Source organism: Scyliorhinus torazame, chromosome 5, assembly GCF_047496885.1.
Source record: "Scyliorhinus torazame isolate Kashiwa2021f chromosome 5, sScyTor2.1, whole genome shotgun sequence".
Taxonomy (NCBI): Eukaryota; Metazoa; Chordata; class Chondrichthyes; order Carcharhiniformes; family Scyliorhinidae; genus Scyliorhinus; species Scyliorhinus torazame.
Genome location: NC_092711.1, coordinates 10,647,252 through 10,668,894, shown reverse-complemented (window position 1 = coordinate 10,668,894; position 21,643 = coordinate 10,647,252). Strand labels below are relative to the sequence as shown.

General features: G+C 56.6%; 1 protein-coding gene across 1 annotated transcript in view; it reads left to right on the top strand.

Moving 5' to 3' along the window:
- Window positions 1–2,590: 2,590 nt before the first annotated feature.
- ttc5 (tetratricopeptide repeat domain 5) overlaps window positions 2,591–21,643 on the top strand; it is a 62,858-nt gene continuing 43,805 nt past the window's right edge. The window contains exons 1-2 of the mRNA XM_072501596.1: window positions 2,591–2,752; window positions 13,135–13,267. Of these exons, the coding sequence (XP_072357697.1) occupies window positions 2,711–2,752; window positions 13,135–13,267 (175 nt within the window). The 5' untranslated portion in view covers window positions 2,591–2,710. The remainder of the gene's footprint in view (window positions 2,753–13,134; window positions 13,268–21,643) is intronic.

Genomic DNA, 21,643 nt, shown 5'->3' with positions numbered 1-21,643 from the left:
GGAGGGAGGGAGGGGGGGGGGGTCAGGGGGGGGGGGGGGGGGTCAGGGGGAGGGAGGGGGGGGGGGTCAGGGGGAGGGAGGGGGGGGGGTCAGGGGGAGGGAGGGGGGGGGGGTCAGGGGGAGGGAGGGGGGGGGGTCAGGGGGAGGGAGGGGGGGGGTCAGGGGGAGGGAGGGGGGGGGGTCAGGGGGAGGGAGGGGGGGGGGGTCAGGGGGAGGGAGGGGGGGGGGTCAGGGGGGAGGGGGAGGGGGGGGGGGGTCAGGGGGAGGGAGGGGGGGGGGTCAGGGGGAGGGAGGGGGGGGGGTCAGGGGGAGGGAGGGGGGGGGGTCAGGGGGAGGGAGGGGGGGGGGTCAGGGGGAGGGAGGGGGGGGGTCAGGGGGAGGGGGGGGGGGGTCAGGGGGAGGGAGGGGGGGGGGGTCAGGGGGAGGGAGGGGGGGGGGTCAGGGGGAGGGAGGGGGGGGGGGTCAGGGGGAGGGAGGGGGGGGGGGTCAGGGGGAGGGAGGGGGGGGGGGTCAGGGGGAGGGAGGGGGGGGGGGTCAGGGGGAGGGAGGGGGGGGGGGTCAGGGGGAGGGAGGGGGGGGGGTCAGGGGGAGGGAGGGGGGGGGGTCAGGGGGAGGGAGGGGGGGGGGGGGGTCAGGGGGAGGGAGGGGGGGGGGTCAGGGGGAGGGAGGGGGGGGGGTCAGGGGGAGGGAGGGGGGGGGGTCAGGGGGAGGGAGGGGGGGGGGTCAGGGGGAGGGAGGGGGGGGGGTCAGGGGGAGGGAGGGGGGGGGGGTCAGGGGGAGGGAGGGGGGGGGGTCAGGGGGAGGGAGGGGGGGGGTCAGGGGGAGGGGGGGGGGGTCAGGGGGAGGGAGGGGGGGGGGTCAGGGGGAGGGAGGGGGGGGTCAGGGGGAGGGAGGGGGGGGTCAGGGGAGGGAGGGGGGGGGGTCAGGGGGAGGGAGGGGGGGGGGTCAGGGGGAGGGGGGGGGGGTCAGGGGGAGGAGGGGGGGGGGGTCAGGGGGAGGGAGGGGGGGGGGTCAGGGGGAGGGAGGGGGGGGGTCAGGGGGAGGGAGGGGGGGGGGTCAGGGGGAGGGAGGGGGGAGGGGGGGGGGTCAGGGGGAGGAGGGGGGGGGGGTCAGGGGGAGGGAGGGGGGGGGGGTCAGGGGGAGGGAGGGGGGGGGGGTCAGGGGGAGGGAGGGGGGGGGGGGGTCAGGGGGAGGGAGGGGGGGCGGGGGGGTCAGGGGGAGGGAGGGGGGGGGGGGGTCAGGGGGAGGGAGGGGGGGGGGGGGTCAGGGGGAGGGAGGGGGGGGGGGGTCAGGGGGAGGGAGGGGGGGGGGGTCAGGGGGAGGGAGGGGGGGGGGTCGGAGGGAGGGGGGGGGGTCAGGGGGAGGGGGGGGGGTCAGGGGGAGGGAGGGGGGGTCAGGGGGAGGGAGGGGGGGGTCAGGGGGAGGGAGGGGGGGGGTCAGGGGGAGGGAGGGGGGGGGGTCAGGGGGAGGGAGGGGGGGGGGTCAGGGGGGGGAGGGAGGGGGGGGGGGTCAGGGGAAGGGAGGGGGGGGGGTCAGGGGAAGGGAGGGGGGGGGGTCAGGGGAAGGGAGGGGGGGGGGTCAGGGGAAGGGAGGGGGGGGGTCAGGGGAAGGGAGGGGGGCGGTCAGGGGGAGGGAGGGGGGAGGGAGGGAGGGGGGGGTCAGGGGAAGGGAGGGGGGGGTCAGGGGAAGGGAGGGGGCGGTCAGGGGAAGGGAGGGGGGGGTCAGGGGGAGGGGAGGGGGGGGTCAGGGGAAGGGAGGGGGGGTCAGGGGAAGGGAGGGGGCGGTCAGGGGGAGGGAGGGGGGAGGGAGGGAGGGGGGGGGGTCAGGGGAAGGGAGGGGGGGGTCAGGGGGAGGGAGGGGGGGGTCAGGGGGAGGGAGGGGGGGGTCAGGGGAAGGGAGGGGGGGGGTCAGGGGAAGGGAGGGGGCGGTCAGGGGGAGGGAGGGGGAGGGAGGGAGGGGGGGGTCAGGGGAAGGGAGGGGGGGGGTCAGGGGAAGGGAGGGGGGGTCAGGGGAAGGGAGGGGGGGGTCAGGGGAAGGGAGGGGGGGGGTCAGGGGAAGGGAGGGGGCGGTCAGGGGGAGGGAGGGGGGAGGGGAGGGAGGGGGGGGGTCAGGGGAAGGGAGGGGGGGGTCAGGGGAAGGGAGGGGGCGGTCAGGGGAAGGGAGGGGGGGGTCAGGGGGAGGGAGGGGGGGGTCAGGGGAAGGGAGGGGGGGTCAGGGGAAGGGAGGGGGGGGTCAGGGGAAGGGAGGGGGGGGGGTCAGGGGGAGGGAGGGGGCGGTCAGGGGGAGGGAGGGGGCGGTCAGGGGGGGTGGATTTCCTCCAAATCTCACCAATGAGAATTTTCATCCCTGTGCCGAGACCCTCTTTTCTCACCCTTGGAGGACCGAATGTGAATCTGGGATTCCCTGTGGCTGGGGGGGGGGCGCACCTCAGCCTTGGAGGTCTACCTGGGAGGACCAGAGCTCGGGGTGTCAGGGACCCTCCGCCGACCACGGGCGGCTCCTCAGCCTTGGAGGACCGGCTGGGAGGACCAGGTTTCTCGGCGGGGGTGGGGGATGTGAGCGGCGCGCCTGCGCGGTTGGTGGACTTTTCTCGGACCGGGGTGGGGGGCGTCGCCGCTCTTGGCGCTCGGAGGACCGGCGGGAGGACTGGCTGCTCCTCGGCCTTGGAGGACCGGTCCCCCTCCGGTCAGTGGGCGGGCCGCCGGTCAAGATGGCGGCGGAGAAGGAGGCGGAGCGGGAGCGGCGAGTGCGGGTAAATAAATAAACATTTAAACCTCTCCGTTCACCGGAAACCGCCCCCAATGTCTCTCCTTCACCATTAAACCTCATCCGGGTCAGCAGCAGGCCATTCAGCCCCAGTGGGCTAGTATCAGGGTCAGGAAGAGGCCATTCAGCCCTTTCAATGGCCCAGCACCAGGAACACTCCTCGATTTGTACAACACAAGAGTATTGGGAACTGATTGGAAGTTTGATGGAGATATTCCTGCATTATGGAAATATGTGAGATCGATTTAGTGTTGGGGAATGGATTGATCAAAGGATGTAGTTTTTTGTTATCTATATCAGACTGACAGCCTTGAAGATTCACAACTTCCATGTGCTGAGAGAAAGGATTGATTAACCAAGGCCGATTATTCAAATACTTCAGACAAATGACAAAACAACAATAACAGAGAATATACAAACAGAGACAAGCAGACACCTGTAATCGGAGCTTAAACTTCATGTTTAAATGTGAAGGGCTGAAATAAACAAGAGTCCACCCTGGATTCGGTGCAATTTATAGAACATAGAACAATACAGCGCAGTACAGGCCCTTCGGCCCACGATGTTGCACCGAAACAAAAGCCATCTAACCTACACTATGCCATTATCATCCATATGTTTATCCAATTAACTTTTAAATGCCCTCAATGTTGGCGAGTTCACTACTGTAGCAGGTAGGGCATTCCACGGCCTCACTACTCTTTGCGTAAAGAACCTACCTCTGACCTCTGTCCTATATCTATTACCCCTCAGTTTAAAGCTATGTCCCCTCGTGCCAGCCATTTCCATCCGCGGCAGAAGGCTCTCACTGTCCACCCTATTCAACCCCCTGATCATTTTGTATGCCTCTATTAAGTCTCCTCTTAACCTTCTTCTCTCCAACGAAAACAACCTCAAGTCCATCAGCCTTTCCTCATAAGATTTTCCCTCCATACCAGGCAACATCCTGGTAAATCTCCTCTGCACCCGCTCCAAAACCTCCACATCCTTCCTATAATGCGGTGACCAGAACTGTACGCAATACTCCAAATGCGGCCGTACCAGAGTTCTGTACAGCTGCAGCATGACCTCATGGCTCCGAAACTCAATCCCTCTACCAATAAAGGCCAACACTCCATAGGCCTTCTTCACAACCCTATCAACCTGGGTGGCAACTTTCAAGAATCTATGTACATGGACACCTAGATCCCTCTGCTCATCCACACTTTCAAGAACTTTTCCATTAGCTAAATATTCCGCATTCCTATTATTCCTTCCAAAGTGAATCACCTCACACTTCTCTACATTAAACTCCATTTGCCACCTCTCAGCCCAGCTCTGCAGCTTATCTATATCCCTCTGTAACCTGCTACATCCTTCCACACTATCGACAACACCACCGACTTTAGTATCGTCTGCAAATTTACTCACCCACCCTTCTGCGCCTTCCTCTAGGTCATTGATAAAAATGACAAACAGCAACGGCCCCAGAACAGATCCTTGTTGTACGGCACTTGTCACTGAACTCCATTCTGAACATTTCCCATCAACCACCACCCTCTGTCTTCTTTCAGCTAGCCAATTTCTGATCCACATCTCTAAATCACCCTCAATCCCCAGCCTCCGTATTTTCTGCAATAGCCTACCGTGAGGAACCCTATCAAACGCTTTACTGAAATCCATATACACCACATCAACTGCTCTACCCTCGTCTACCTGTTCAGTCACCTTCTCAAAGAACTCGATAAGGTTTGTGAGGCATGACCTACCCTTCACAAAGCCAATTTGAGTTCTGCTTTTCCATAAAATAAAAATAACTATCTGCAATGAAAAATTCTTTGGACAGGACAGATTTGTATTTAAGCCCAGACAGTATTTGGGTTGTGAGTGTTTGATGGACAGTGCAGATAAAGCTTTACTCTGAAACACTGGAATTTAGTTTAAGGGTGATTTAATCACATGCTTCAGAATAATAATTGATATTGTACATCTCGTGTGTGTCTCAGTGTCAGCTGTGAAACATGTACAGCACAATCTCATCCTGTTTCTGTGTCTCTCTGAAATTCGCTGGTCCATTTCCTAAATTACCACTGACTGGATTTCAAAAGGGCTCCATTGCCTGTGAAGCAGTTTGTGATACCCAAAGGTTATGAAAAGTGCTTTAGAAAAGTCTGTCCGAAGCTGTTGTGAGGATGTTCAGAGTCAGTGTGTGACTTGGGTCACACACAGGCCAGATACACCTCTCCAAGTTAAAGGTGGAGAATGGATCTCGCTCCATTTGAAAGATGTATTGACCCAGCCTGTCTGAGTTTGTGTCTGTGTGTGAGTTTGTGTTTGTCTGTACATGTGTTTGTGTGTCTGGGGTGGGGTGGGAGGTTGTCTGTGTGACTCATTACGCGGCATGGTAGCACAGTGGTTAGCACAGTTGCTTCACAGCTCCAGGGTCCCGGGTTCGATTCCCGGCATGTTCTCCCTGTGTCTGCGTGGGTTTCCTCCGGAGCTCCGCGTTTCCTCCCACAAGTCTGAAAGACGTGCTGTTAGGTAATTCGGACATTCTGAATTCACCCTCTGTGTACCCGAACAGGCGCCGGAATGTGGCGACTAGGGGCTTTTCACAGTAACTTCATTGCAGTGTTTATGTAAGCCTACTTGTGACAATAAAGATTAATATTATTTGACCATGTCCTTCAGCCTCTATACTTGGAAATTGGCTAGACAAGGCAATAATAGCCTCTTTTTCCTCACAGAATGCACAAGTGGAGATTTGTTTTTCATAAAGCCCAACTGATCATCTCCACATCTTTGAGATCTCTGAGTTTCTCCTATTCCGGCCTCTTCAGCAAACCCCGCCTTTCCCATCGCTCCACCATTAGCGGCCGTGTCTTCAGCTGCCTGGGGTCCCCCAAGCTGTGGAATTCTCGTTCTCACTCACGCTTTCTCATTCGCTCTTTCATTTTCTCACTCGTTTGTCTCTCGCTCCCTCCCTCTCTCTCGGAGGGTCAGTACTGAGGGAGTGCTGCACTGTCAGAGGGTCAGTACTGAGGGAGCTCCGCACTGTCAGAGGGTCAGTACTGAGGAAGCGCCGCACTGTCAGAGGGTCAGTACTGAAGGAGTGCTGCACTGTCAGAGGGTCAGTAATGAAGAGTGCCGCACTGTCAGAGGGTCAGTACTGAGGAAGTGCCGCACTGTCAGATGGTTAGTACTGAGGGAGTACTGCACTGGCAAGAGGGTCAGTACTGAGGGAGTGCCGCACTGTCAGAGGGTCAGTACTGAGGGAGTGCTGCACTGTCAAGAGGGTCAGTACTGAGGGAGTGCCGCACTGTCAGAGGGTCAGTACTGAGGGAGTGCCGCACTGTCAGAGGGTCAGTACTGAGGGAGTGCCGCACTATCAGAGGGTCAGTACTGAAGGAGTGCCGCACTGTCAGAGGGCCAGTACTGAGGGAGCGACGCACTGTCAGAGGGCCAGTACTGAGGGAGCGACGCACTGTCGGAGGGTCAGTACTGAGGGAGTGCCGCACTGTCAGAGGGTCAGTACTGAGGGAGTGCCGCACTGTCAGAGGGTCAGTACTGAGGGAGTGCCGCACTGTCAGAGGGTCAGTACTGAGGGAGCGCTGCACTGTCAGAGGGTCAGTACTGAGGGAGCACCGCACTGTCAGAGGGTCAGTACTGAGGGAGCGCCGCACTGTCAGAGGGTCAGTACTGAGGGAGCGTCGCACTGTCAGAGGGTCAGTACTGAGGGAGTGCCGCACTGTCAGAGGGTCAGTACTGAAGGAGTGCTGCACTGTCAGAGGGTCAGTACTGAAGGAGTGCCACAATAAGACCATAAGACATAGGAGTGGAAGTAAGGCCATTCGGCCCATTGAGTCCACCCCACCATTCAATCATGGCTGATTTCAACTCCATTTACCCGCTCTCTCCATAGCCCTTAATTCCTCGAGAAATCAAGAATTTATCAAATTCTGTCTTAAAGACACTCAACGTCCCGATCTCCACCGCCCTCTGTGGCAATGAATTCCACAGACCCACCACTCTCTGGCTGAAGAAATTTCTCCTCATCTCTGTTCTAAAGTGACTCCCTTTTATTCTAAGATCTCCCCTCAACCTCCTAAACTCCAATGAATATAATCCCAGGATCCTCAGACGTTCATCGTATGTTAGGCCTACCATTCCTGGGATCATCCGTGTGAATCTCCACTGGACCCGCTCCAGTGCCAGTATGCCCTTCCTGAGGTGTGGGGCCCAAAATTGCTCACAGTATTCTAAATGGGGCCTAACTAATGCTTTATAAAGCTTCAGAAGTACATCCCTGCTTTTATATTCCAAGCCTCTTGAGATAAATGACAACATTGCATTTGCTTTCTTAATTACGGACTCAACCTGCAAGTTTATCTTTAGAGAATCCTGGTCTAGGACTCCCAAGTCCCTTTGCACTTCAGCATTATGAATTTTGTCACCGTTTAGAAAATAGTCCATGCCTCTATTCTTTTTTCCAAAGTGCAAGACCTCGCACTTGCCCACATTGAATTTCATCAGCCATTTCTTGGACCACTCTCCTAAACTGTCTAAATCTGTCTGCAGCCTCCCCACCTCCTCCATACTACCTGCCCCTCCACCTATCTTTGTATCATCGGCAAACTTAGCCAGAATGCCCCCAGTCCCGTCATCTAGATCGTTAATATATAAAGAGAACAGCTGTGGCCCCAACACTGAACCCTGCGGGACACCACTCGCCACCGGTTGCCATTCCGAAAAAGAACCTTTTATCCCAACTCTCTGCCTGACAGCCAATCGTCAATCCATGTTAGTACCTTGCCTCGAATACCATGGGCCCTTATTTTACTCAGCAGTCTCCCGTGAGGCACCTTATCAAAGGCCTTTTGGAAGTCAAGATAGATAGCATCCATTGGCTCTCCTTGGTCGAACCTATTTGTTATCTCTTCAAAGAACTCTAACAGGTTTGTCAGGCACGACCTCCCCTTACTAAATCCATGCTGACTTGTCCTAATCCGACCCTGCACTTCCAAGAATTTAGAAATCTCATCCTTAACAATGGATTCTAGAATCTTGCCAACAACCGAAGTTAGGCTAATTGGCCTATAATTTCCCATCTTTTTCCTTGTTCCCTTCTTGAACAGGGGGGTTACAACAGCGATTTTCCAATCCTCTGGGACTTTCCCTGACTCCAGTGACTTTTGAAAGATCATAACTAACGCCTCCACTATTTCTTCAGCTACCTCCTTTAGAACTCTAGGATGTAGCCCATCTGGGCCCGGGGATTTATCAATTTTTAGACCTGTTAGTTTCTCCAGCACTTTCTCCTTTGTGATGGCTACCATATTCAACTCTGCCCCTTGACTCTCCGGAATTGTTGGGATATTACTCATGTCTTCTACTGTGAAGACTGACGCAAAGTACTTATTTAGTTCCTCAGCTATTTCCTTGTCTCCCATCACTAGATTACCAGCGTCATTTTGGAGCAGCCCAATGTCTACTTTTGCCTCCCGTTTGTTTTTAATGTATTTAAAGAAACTTTTACTATCATTCCTAATGTTACTGGCTAGCCTCCCTTCATAATTGATCCTCTCTTTCCTTATTTCTCTCTTTGTTATCCTCTGTTTGTTTTTGTAGCCTTCCCAATCTTCTGACTTCCCACTACTCTTTGCCACATTATAGGCTTTCTCTTTTGCTTTGATGCATTCCCTAACTTCCTTTGTCAGCCATGGCTGCCTAATCCCACCTCTGATAACCTTTCTTTTCTTTGGGATGAACCTCTGTACTGTGTCCTCAATTACTCCCAGAAACTCCTGCCATTGCTGTTCTACTGTCTTTCCCACTAGGCTCTGCTCCCAGTCGATTTTCGTCAGTTCCTCCCTCATGCCCCTGTAGTTACCTTTATTTAACTGTAACACCTTTACATCTGATTCTACCTTCTTTCTTTCAAATTGCAGACTGAATTCTACCATATTATGATCACTGCCTCCTAAGTGTTCCCTTACTTTAAGATCTTTTATCAAGTCTGGCTCATTACGGAACACTAAGTCTAGAATGGCCTGTTCCCTTGTGGGCTCCATCACAAGCTGTTCCAAAAAGCCCTCCTGTAAACATTCAATTAATTCCCTTTCTTTGGGTCCACTGGCAACATTAATTACCCAGTCCACCTGCATATTGGAAGTCCCCCATGATCACTGTGACCTTGCCTTTCTCACATGCCCTTTCTATTTCATGGTGCATTTTGTGCCCCCGGTCCTGACCACTGTTAGGAGGCCTGTACATAACTCCCATTATGTTTTTTTTGCCTTTGTGGTTCCTCAATTCTACCCACACAGACTCCACATCATCTGACCCTATGACGTTTAGTGCTATTGATTTAATTTCATTCCTAATTAACAAGGCAACCCCGCCCCGTCTGCCCACCTCTCTGTCTTTTCGATAGGTTGTGAATCCCTGGATGTTTAAATGTCAGAGGGTCAGTACTGAGGGAGCGCTGCACTGTCAGAGGGTCAGTACTGAGGGAGCGCGCACTGTCGGAGGGTCAGTACTGAGGGAGCGCCGCACTGTCAGAGGGTCAGTACTGAGGGACTGCCGCACTGTCAGAGGGTCAGCACTGAGGGAGCGCCGCACTGTCAGAGGGTCAGTACTGAGGGAGCGCTGCACTGTCAGAGGGTCAGTACTGAGGGAGTGCCGCATTGTCAGAGGGTCAGTAGATTCACTCAGGAAAAAGATAATGTTGTGGAGGAGAATGCTGAGCCCCAGGCTAATAGAATAGATGGCATTGAGGTACGTAGGGAAGAGGTGTTGGCAATTCTGGACAGGCTGAAAATAGATAAGTCCCCGGGACCTGATGGGATTTATCCTAGGATTCTCTGGGAGGCCAGGGAAGAGATTGCTGGACCTTTGGCTTTGATTTTTATGTCATCATTGGCTACAGGAATAGTGCCAGAGGACTGGAGGACAGCAAATGTGGTCCCTTTGTTCAAAAAGGGGAGCAGAGACAACCCCGGCAACTATAGACCGGTGAGCCTCACGTCTGTAGTGGGTAAAGTCTTGGAGGGGATTATAAGAGACAAGATTTATAATCATCTAGATAAGAATAATATGATCAGGGATAGTCAGCATGGCTTTGTGAAGGGTAGGTCATGCCTCACAAACCTTATTGAGTTCTTTGAGAAGGTGACTGAACAGGTAGACGAGGGTAGAGCAGTTGATGTGGTGTATATGGATTTCAGCAAAGCGTTTGATAAGGTTCCCCACGGTAGGCTATTGCAAAAAATACGGAGGCTGGGGATTGAGGGTGATTTAGAGATGTGGATCAGAAATTGGCTAGCTGAAAGAAGACAGAGGGTGGTGGTTGATGGGAAATGTTCAGAATGGAGTACAGTCACAAGTGGAGTACCACAAGGATCTGTTCTGGGGCAGTTGCTGTTTGTCATTTTTATCAATGACCTAGAGGAAGGCGCAGAAGGGTGGGTGAGTAAATTTGCAGACGATACTAAAGTCGGTGGTGTTGTCGATAGTGTGGAAGGATGTAGCAGGTTACAGAGGGATATAGATAAGCTGCAGAGCTGGGCTGAGAGGTGGCAAATGGAGTTTAATGTAGAGAAGTGTGAGGTGATTCACTTTGGAAGGAATAACAGGAATGCGGAATATTTGGCTAATGGTAAAGTTCTTGAAAGTGTGGATGAGCAGAGGGATCTAGGTGTCCATGTACATAGATCCCTGAAAGTTGCCACCCAGGTTGATAGGGTTGTGAAGAAGGCCGATGGAGTGTTGGCCTTTATTGGTAGAGGGATTGAGTTCCGGTGTCGGGAGGTCATGTTGCAGCTGTACAGAACTCTGGTACGGCCGCATTTGGAGTATTGCGTACAGTTCTGGTCACCGCATTATAGGAAGGACGTGGAGGCTTTGGAGCGGGTGCAGAGGAGATTTACCAGGATGTTGTCTGGTATGGAGGGAAAATCTTATGAGGAAAGGCTGATGGACTTGAGGTTGTTTTCGTTGGAGAGAAGAAGTTTAAGGGGAGACTTAATAGAGGCATACAAAATGATCAGGGGGTTGGATAGGGTGGACAGTGAGAGCCTTCTCCCGCGGATGGATATGGCTGGCACGAGGGGACATAACTTTAAACTGAGGGGTAATAGATATAGGACAGAGGTCAGAGGTAGGTTCTTTACGCAAAGAGTAGTGAGGCCGTGGAATGCCCTACCTGCTACAGTAGTGAACTCGCCAACATTGAGGGCATTTAAAAGTTTATTGGATAAACATATGGATGATAATGGCATAGTGTAGGTTAGATGGCTTTTGTTTCGGTGCAACATCGTGGGCCGAAGGGCCTGTACTGCACTGTATTGTTCTATGTTCTAAGTACTGAGGGTGCGCAGCACTGTCAGAGGGTCAATACTGAGGGAGTGCCGCACTGTCGGAGAGTCAAAACTGATGGAGTGCCTCACTGTCAGAGGGTCAGTACTGAGGGAGTGTTGCACTGTCAGAGGGTCAGTACTGAGGGAGTGCCGCACTGTCAGAGGGTCAGTACTGAGGGAGTGCCGCACTGTCAGAGGGTCAGTACTGAGGGAGCGCTGCACTGTCAGAGGGTCAATACTGAGGGAGTGCCGCACTGTCGGAGGGTCAATACTGAGGGAGTGCCGCACTGTCAGAGGGTCTGTACTGAGGGAGTGCCGCACTGTCAGAGGATCAGTACAGAGGGAGTGCCGCACTGTCAGAGGGTCAGTTCTGAGGGAGTGCCGCACTGTCAGAGGGTCAGTACTGAGGGAGAGCCACACTGTCAGAGGGTCAGTACTGAGAGGGGGCCGCACTGTCAGAGAGTCAGTACTGAGGGAGTGCTGCACCGTCAGAGGGTCAGTACTGAGAGGGGGCCGCTCTGTCAGAGGGTCAATACTGAGGGAGTGCCGCACTGTCGGAGGGTCAATACTGAGGGAGTGCCGCACTGTCAGAGGGTCTGTACTGAGGGAGTGCCGCACTGTCAGAGGATCAGTACAGAGGGAGTGCCGCACTGTCAGAAGGTCAGTTCTGAGGGAGTGCCGCACTGTCAGAGGGTCAGTACTGAGGGAGTGCCGCACTGTCAGAGGGTCAGTACTGAGAGGGGGCCGCACTGTCAGAGAGTCAGTACTGAGGGAGTGCTGCACCGTCAGAGGGTCAGTACTGAGAGGGGGCCGCACTGTCAGAGGGTCAGTACTGAGGGAGTGCCGCACTGTCAGAGGATCAGTACTGAGGGAGGGCTGCACTGTCAGAGGGTCAGTACTGAGGAAGTGCCGCACTGTAAGAGGGTCAGTACTGAGGGAGTGCAGCACTGTCAGAGGGTCAGAACTGAGGGAGTGCAGCACCGTCAGAGGGTCAGTACTGAGGGAGTGCCGCACTGTCAGAGGGTCAGTACTGAGGGAGTGCTGCATTGTCAGAGGGTCAGTACTGAGGGAGTGCCGTACTGTCAGAGGGACAGTACTGAGGGAGTGCTGCACTGTCAGAAGGTCAGTATTGAGGGAGTGCCGCACTGTCAGAGGGTCAGTCCTGAGGGAGTGCCGCACTGTCAGAGGGTCAGTACTGAGGGAGTGCCGCACTGTCAGAGGTTCAGTACTGAGGGAGAGCTGCACTGTCAGAGGGTCAGTACTGAGGGAGTGCCGCACTGTCAGAGGGTCAGTACTGAGGGAGTGCTGCACTGTCAGAGAGTCAGTACTGAGGGAGTGCCGTACTGTCAGAGGGTCAGTACTGAGGGAGTGCCGCACTGTCAGAGGGACAGTACTGAGGGAGTGCCGCACTGTCAGAGGTTCAGTACTGAGGGAGTGCCGCACTGTCAGAGGGTCAGTACTGAGGGAGTGCTGCACTGTCAGAGGGTCAGTACTGAGGGAGTGCCGCACTGTCAGAGGGTCAGTGCTGAGGGAGTGCTGCACTGTCAGAGGGTCAGTGCTGAGGGAGCGCCGCACTGTCAGAGGGTCAGTACTGAGGGAGCGCTGCACTGTCAGAGTGTCAGTACTGAGGGAGTGCCGCACTGTCAGAGTGTCAGTACTGAGAGAGTGCAGCACTGTCAGAGGGTCAGTACTGAGGGAGTGCCGCACTGTCAGAGGGTCAGTACTGAGGGAATGCCGCACTGTCAGAGTGTCAGTACTGAGGGAGTGCCGCACTGTCAGAGGGTCAGTACTGAGGGAGCGCTGCACTGTCAGAGGGTCAGTACTGAGGGAGGGCCGCACTGTCAGAGAGTCAGTACTGAGGGAATGCCGCACTGTCAGAGTGTCAGTACTGAGGGAGTGCCGCTCTGTCAGAGGGTCAGTACTGAGGGAGCGCTGCACTGTCAGAGGGTCAGTACTGAGGGAGTAAAATCCTTTAAGTGGTGCTGAAATTGTGAAAGGTTTTCAATAAACACAATCGTCGTCTTACTTGCAGGAGTTGGTGAATGAGCTGTACCTGTTCCGAGATCATTACTTTGAGAATCACAGTGTGGAGGATGCGGGGAGGAAGCAGGGAGACCTGACAGAGCGAATGAACACGGCCCTGGAGGAGATGCAGTCCCTGGAAGGTGCGGTTCGCAGTGGGACACACAGCCATATCCCCAGCTGATACGTCCAGCCTGCCCAGAGGAATGCTGCCGGCTCTGGACCCCCACCCTCCCTATCTCTGTAACATCCTCCAGCCCCTACACCCCTCCCTATCTCTGTAACCTCCTCCAGCCTCCTACCCTCCCTATCTCTGTAACCTCTTCCAGCCCCTACAACCCTCCCTATCTCTGTAACATCCTCCAGCCCCCTACACCCCTCCCTATCTCTGTAACCTCCTCCAGCCTCCTACACCCCTCCCTATCTCTGTAACCTCCTCCAGTCCCTACACCCCTCCCTATCTCTGTAACCTCCTCCAGCCCCCTGCACCCCTCCCTATCTCTGTAACGTTCTCGAGAACCTACAACCCTCCCTATCTCTGTAACCTCCTCCAGCCCCTACAACCCTCCCTATCTCTGCTACATCCTCCAGCCCCTACACCCCTCCCTATCTCTGTAACCTCCTCCAGCCCCTAAAACCCTCCCTATCTCTGTAACCTCCTCCAACGTTCTACACCCCTCCCTATCTCTGTAACCTCCTCCAGCCCCTACACCCCTCCCTATCTCTGTAACCTCCTCCAGCCCCTACAACCCTCCCTATCTCTGTAACCTCCCCCAGCCCCCTACACCCCTCCCTATCTCTGTAACCTCCTCCAGTCCCTACAACCCTCCCTATCTCTGTAACCTCCTCCAGCCCCCTGCACCCCTCCCTATCTCCATACCCTCCTCCAGCCCCTACGCCCCTCCCTATCTCTGTATCCTCCTCCAGCCCCCTACACCCATCCCTATCTCTGTAATCTCCTCCAGCACCTACACCTCTCCCTATCTCTGTAACCCCTCCAGCTCATACAACCCTCCCTATCTCTGTAACCTCCTCCAGCCCCTACAACCCTCCCTATCTCTGTACCCTCCTCCAGCCCCTACACCCCTCCCTATCTCTGTAACCTCCTCCAGTCCCCTACACCCCTCCCTATCTCTGTAACCTCCTCTTGCCCCCTACACCCCTCTCTATCTCTGTAACCTCCTCCAGCCCCTACAACAATCCCTATCTCTGTAACCTCCTCCAGCCCCTACACCCCTCCCTATCTCTGTAGCCTCCTCCAGCCCCTACAACCCTCCCTATCTCTGTAACCTCCCCCAGCCCCCTACACCCCTCCCTATCTCTGTAACCTCCTCCAGCCCCCTACATCCCTCCCTATCTCTGTAACCTCCCCCAGCCCCCTACACCCCTCCCTATCTCTATAACCTCCTCCAGCCTCTGCAACACTCCCTATCTCTGTAACCTCCTCCAGCCCTCTACAACCCTCCCTATCTCTGTAACCTCCTCCAGCCCCCTACAACCCTCCCTATCTCTGTAAACTCCCCCAGCCCCCTACACCCCTCCCTATCTCTGTAACCTCCTCCAGCCCCCTACAACCCTCCCTATCTCTGTAACGTCCTCCAACCCCCTGCACCACTCCCTATCTCCGTAACCTCCTCCAGCCCCCTGCACCCCTCCCTATCTCCGTAACCTCCTCCAGCCCCTGCACCCCTCCCTATCGCCATACCCTCCTCCAGCCCCCTACAACCCTCCCTATCTCTGTAACCTCCTCCAGTCCCTACACCCCTCCCTATCTCTGTAACCTCCTCCAGCCCCCTGCACTCCTCCCTATCTCTGAAACCTCCTCCAGCCCCCTGCACCCCTCCCTATCTCCATACCTCCTCCTGCCCCCTACAACTATCCCTGTCTCTGGAACCTCCTCCAGTCCACTACACCCCTCCCTATCTCTGTAACCTCCTCCAGTCCCCTACACCCCTCCCTATCTCTGTAACCTCCTCCAGTCCCCTACACCCCTCCCTATCTCTGTAACCTCCTTCAGCCCCCTCCACCCCTCCCTATCTCTGTAACCTCCTCCAGCCCCCTACCCCCTCCCTATCTCTGTAACCTCCTCCAGCCCCCTACACCCCTCCCAATCTATGTAACCCCCTCCAGCCCCTACAACCCTCCCTATCACTGTAACCTCGTCCAGCCCCGACATCGCCCTATCTCTGTAACCTCCTCCACCCCTCCCTATCTCTGTAACCTCCTCCAGCCCCCTACAACTCTCCCTATCACTGTAACCTCCTCCAGTCCCTATAACCCTCCCTATGTCTGTAACCTCCTCCAGCCCCCTACACCCCTCCCTATCTCTGTAACCTCCTCCAGCCCCTACAGCACTCCCGATCTCTGTAACCCCCTCCAGCCCCTACACCCCTCCCGTCTCTGTAACCTCCTCCAGCCCCCTACACCCTCCCTATCTCTGTAACCTCCTCCAGCCCCTACGCCCCTCCCTATCTCTGTAACCTCCTCCAGCCCCCTACACCCCTCCCTATCTCTGTAACCTCCTCCAGCTCCCTACACCCCTCCCTATCTCTGTAACCTCCTCCAGCCCCTACACCCCTCCCTATCTCTGTAAACTCCTCCAGCCCCCTGCACCCCTCCCGATCTCCATACCCTCCTCCAGTCCCTACACCCCTCCCTATCTCCATCCCCTCCTCCAGTCCCTACACCCCTCCCTATCTCTGTAACCTCCTCCAGCCCGCTACACCCCTCCCTATCTCTGTAACCTCCTCCAGCCCCTACACCCCTCCCGATCTCTGTAACCTCCTCCAGCCCCCTACACCCCTCCCTATCTCTGTAACCTCCTCCAGCCCCTACAGCACTCCCGATCTCTGTAACCCCCTCCAGCCCCTACACCCCTCCCGTCTCTGTAACCTCCTCCAGCCCCCTACACCCTCCCTATCTCTGTAACCTCCTCCTGCCCCTACGCCCCTCCCTATCTCTGTAACCTCCTCCAGCCCCCTACACCCCTCCCTATCTCTGTAACCTCCTCCAGCTCCCTACACCCCTCCCTATCTCTGTAACCTCCTCCAGCCCCTACACCCCTCCCTATCTCTGTAAACTCCTCCAGCCCCCTGCACCCCTCCCGATCTCCATACCCTCCTCCAGTCCCTACACCCCTCCCTATCTCCATCCCCTCCTCCAATCCCTACACCCCTCCCTATCTCTGTAACCTCCTCCAGCCCGCTACACCCCTCCCTATCTCTGTAACCTCCTCCAGCCCCTACACCCCTCCCGATCTCTGTAACCTCCTCCAGCCCCCTACACCCCTCCCTATCTCTGTAACCCCTCCAGCTCCTACAACCCTCCCTATCTCTGTAACCCCTCCAGCTCCTACAACCCTCCCTATCTTTGTAACCTCCTCCAGCCCCTACACCCCTCCCTATCTCTGTAACCTCCTCCAGTCCCCTACACCCCTCCCTATCTCTGTAACCTCCTCCTGCCCCCTACACCCCTCTCTATGTCTGTAACCTCCTCCAGCCCCTACAACCCTCCCTATCTCTGTAACCTCCTCCAGTCCCTACAACCCTCCCTATCTCTGTAACCTCCTTCAGCCCCCTACACCCCTTCCTATCTCTGTAACATCCTCCAGCCCCCTACACCCTCCCTATCTCTGTAACCTCCTCCAGCCCCCTACACCCTCCCTATCTCTGTAACCTCCTCCAGCCCCTACAACCCTCCCTATCTCTGTAACCTCCTTCAGCCCCCTACACCCCTCCCTATCTCTGTAACCTCCTCCAGTCCCTACAACCCTCCCTATCTCTGTAACCTCCTCCAGCCCCCTACAACCCTCCCTATCTCTAACCTCCTCCAGCATCCTACAACCCTCCCGATCTCTGTAACCTTCTCGAGAACCTTCAACCCTCCCTATCTCTGTAACCTCCTCCAGCCCCAACAACCATCCCTATCTCTGCTACCTCCTCCAGCCCTACACCCCTCCCTATCTCTGTAACTCCTCCAGCCCCTACAACCATCCCTCTCTCTGCTACCTCCTCCAGCCCCCTGCACCCCTCCCTATCTCCGTAACCTCCTCCAGCCCCCTGCACCCCTCCCTATCTCCATACCCTCCTCCAGCCCCCTACAACCCTCCCTATCTCTGTAACCTCCTCCAGTCCCTCCACCCCTCCCTATCTCTGTAACCTCCTCCAGCCCTCTGCACTCCTCCCTATCTCTGAAACCTCCTCCAGCCCCCTGCACCCTTCCCTATCTCCATACCTCCTCCTGCCCCCTACAACCCTCCCTGTCTCTGGAACCTCCTCCAGTCCCCTACACCCCTCCCTATCTCTGTAACCTCCTCCAGTCCCCTACACCCCTCCCTATCTCTGTAACCTCCTCCAGTCCCCTACACCCCTCCCTATCTCTGTAACCTCCTTCAGCCCCCTACACCCCTCCCTATCTCTGTAACCTCCTCCAGCCACCTACACCCTCCCTATCTCTGTAACCTCCTCCAGCCACTACACCCTCCCTATCTCTGTAACCTCCTCCAGCCCCCTACACCCCTCCCTATCTCTGTAACCTCCTCCAGCCCCCTACCCCCTCCCTATCTCTGTAACCTCCTCCAGCCCCCTACACCCCTCCCAATCTATGTAACCCCCTCCAGCCCCTACAATGCTCCCTATCTCTGTAACCTCGTCCAGCCCCTACATCGCCCTATCTCTGTAACCTCCTCCAGACCCCTACACCCCTCCCTATCTCTGTAAACTCCTCCAGCCCCCTACAACCCTCCCTATCACTGTAACCTCCTCCAGTCCCTATAACCCTCCCTATGTCTGTAACCCCCTCCAGCCCCTACACCCCTCCCGATCTCTGTAACCTCCTCCAGCCCCCTACACCCTCCCTATCTCTGTAACCTCCTCCAGCCCCTACAGCCCTCCCTATCTCTGTAAACTCCTCCAGCCCCCTGCACCCCTCCCGATCTCCATACCCTCCTCCAGTCCCTACGCCCCTCCCTATCTCCATCCCCTCCTCCAGTCCCTACACCCCTCCCTATCTCTGTAACCTCCTCCAGCCCGCTACACCCCTCCCTATCTCTGTAACCTCCTCCAGCCCCTACACCCCTCCCGATCTCTGTAACCTCCTCCAGCCCCCTACACCCCTCCCTATCTCTGTAACCCCTCCAGCTCCTACAACACTCCCTATCTCTGTAACCCCTCCAGCTCCTACAACCCTCCCTATCTTTGTAACCTCCTCCAGCCCCTACACCCCTCCCTATCTCTGTAACCTCCTCCAGTCCCCTACACCCCTCCCTATCTCTGTAACCTCCTCCTGCCCCCTACACCCCTCTCTATGTCTGTAACCTCCTCCAGCCCCTACAACCCTCCCTATCTCTGTAACCTCCTCCAGTCCCGACAACCCTCCCTATCTCTGTAACCTCCTTCAGCCCCCTACACCCCTTCCTATCTCTGTAACATCCTCCAGCCCCCTACACCCTCCCTATCTCTGTAACCTCCTCCAGCCCCCTACACCCTCCCTATCTCTGTAACCTCCTCCAGCCCCTACAACCCTCCCTATCTCTGTAACCTCCTTCAGCCCCCTACACCCCTCCCTATCTCTGTAACCTCCTCCAGTCCCTACAACCCTCCCTATCTCTGTAACCTCCTCCAGCCCCCTACAACCCTCCCTATCTCTAACCTCCTCCAGCATCCTACAACCCTCCCGATCTCTGTAACCTTCTCGAGAACCTTCAACCCTCCCTATCTCTGTAACCTCCTCCAGCCCCAACAACCATCCCTATCTCTGCTACCTCCTCCAGCCCCTACACCCCTCCCTATCTCTGTAACTCCTCCAGCCCCTACAACCATCCCTCTCTCTGCTACCTCCTCCAGCCCCCTGCACCCCTCCCTATCTCCGTAACCTCCTCCAGCCCCCTGCACCCCTCCCTATCTCCATACCCTCCTCCAGCCCCCTACAACCCTCCCTATCTCTGTAACCTCCTCCAGTCCCTCCACCCCTCCCTATCTCTGTAACCTCCTCCAGCCCTCTGCACTCCTCCCTATCTCTGAAACCTCCTCCAGCCCCCTGCACCCTTCCCTATCTCTGTAACCTCCTCCAGCCCCCTACCCCCTCCCTATCTCTGTAACCTCCTCCAGCCCCCTACACCCCTCCCAATCTCTGTAACCTCCTCCAGCCCCCTACACCCCTCCCAATCTATGTAACCCCCTCCAGCCCCTACAATGCTCCCTATCTCTGTAACCTCGTCCAGCCCCTACATCGCCCTATCTCTGTAACCTCCTCCAGACCCCTACACCCCTCCCTATCTCTGTAACCTCCTCCAGCCCCCTACAACCCTCCCTATCACTGTAACCTCCTCCAGTCCCTATAACCCTCCCTATGTCTGTAACCCCCTCCAGCCCCTACACCCCTCCCGATCTCTGTAACCTCCTCCAGCCCCCTACACCCCTCCCTATCTCTGTAACCTCCTCCAGCCCCTACACCCCTCCCTATCTCTGTAACCTCCTCCAGCCCCTACACCCCTCCCTATCTCTGTAAACTCCTCCAGCCCCCTGCACCCCTCCCTATCTCCATACCCTCCTCCAGTCCCTACGCCCCTCCCTATCTCCATCCCCTCCTCCAGTCCCTACACCCCTCCCTATCTCTGTAACCTCCTCCAGCCCCTACACCCCTCCCGATCTCTGTAACCTCCTCCAGCCCCCTACACCCCTCCCTATCTCTGTAACCTCCTCCAGCCCCCTACACCCCTCCCTATCTCTGTAACCCCTCCAGCTCCTACAACCCTCCCTATCTCTGTAACCCCTCCAGCTCCTACAACCCTCCCTATCTTTGTAACCTCCTCCAGCCCCTACACCCCTCCCTATCTCTGTAACCTCCTCCAGTCCCCTACACCCCTCCCTATCTCTGTAACCTCCTCCTGCCCCCTACACCCCTCTCTATGTCTGTAACCTCCTCCAGCCCCTACAACCCTCCCTATCTCTGTAACCTCCTCCAGTCCCTACAACCCTCCCTATCTCTGTAACCTCCTTCAGCCCCCTACACCCCTTCCTATCTCTGTAACATCCTCCAGCCCCCTACACCCTCCCTATATCTGTAACCTCCTCCAGCCCCCTACACCCTCCCTATCTCTGTAACCTCCTCCAGCCCCTACAATCCTCCCTATCTCTGTAACCTCCTTCAGCCCCCTACACCCCTCCCTATCTCTGTAACCTCCGCCAGTCCCTACAACCCTCCCTATCTCTGTAACCTCCTCCAGCCCCCTACAACCCTCCCTATCTCTAACCTCCTCCAGCATCCTACAACCCTCCCTATCTCTGTAACCTTCTCGAGGACCTTCAACCCTCCCTATCTCTGTAACCTCCTCCAGCCCCAACAACCATCCCTATCTCTGCTACCTCCTCCAGCCCCCTACCCCCTCCCTATCTCTGTAACCTCCTCCAGCCCCCTACACCCCTCCCAATCTATGTAACCCCCTCCAGCCCCTACAATGCTCCCTATCTCTGTAACCTCGTCCAGCCCCTACATCGCCCTATCTCTGTAACCTCCTCCAGACCCCTACACCCCTCCCTATCTCTGTAACCTCCTCCAGCCCCTACGCCCCTCCCTATCTCTGTAACCTCCTCCAGCCCCCTACACCCCTCCCTATCTCTGTAACCTCCTCCAGCTCCCTACACCCCTCCCTATCTCTGTAACCTCCTCCAGCCCCTACACCCCTCCCTATCTCTGTAAACTCCTCCAGCCCCCTGCACCCCTCCCTATCTCCATACCCTCCTCCAGTCCCTACGCCCCTCCCTATCTCCATCCCCTCCTCCAGTGCCTACACCCCTCCCTATCTCTGTAACCCCTCCAGCTCCTACAACCCTCCCTATCTCTGTAACCCCTCCAGCTCCTACCACCCTCCCTATCTTTGTAACCTCCTCCAGCCCCTACACCCCTCCCTATCTCTGTAACCTCCTCCAGTCCCCTACACCCCTCCCTATCTCTGTAACCTCCTCCTGCCCCCTACACCCCTCTCTATGTCTGTAACCTCCTCCAGCCCCTACAACCCTCCCTATCTCTGTAACCTCCTCCAGTCCCTACAACCCTCCCTATCTCTGTAACCTCCTTCAGCCCCCTACACCCCTTCCTATCTCTGTAACATCCTCCAGCCCCCTCCACCCTCCCTATCTCTGTAACCTCCTCCAGCCCCCTACACCCTCCCTATCTCTGTAACCTCCTCCAGCCCCTACAACCCTCCCTATCTCTGTAACCTCCTTCAGCCCCCTACACCCTCCCTATCTCTGTAACCTCCTCCAGTCCCTACAACCCTCCCTATCTCTGTAACCTCCTCCAGCCCCCTACAACCCTCCCTATCTCTAACCTCCTCCAGCATCCTACAACCCTCCCTATCTCTGTAACCTTCTCGAGAACCTTCAACCCTCCCTATCTCTGTAACCTCCTCCAGCCCCAACAACCATCCCTATCTCTGCTACCTCCTCCAGCCCCTACACCCCTCCCTATCTCTGTAACTCCTCCAGCCCCTACAATCATCCCTCTCTCTGCTACCTCCT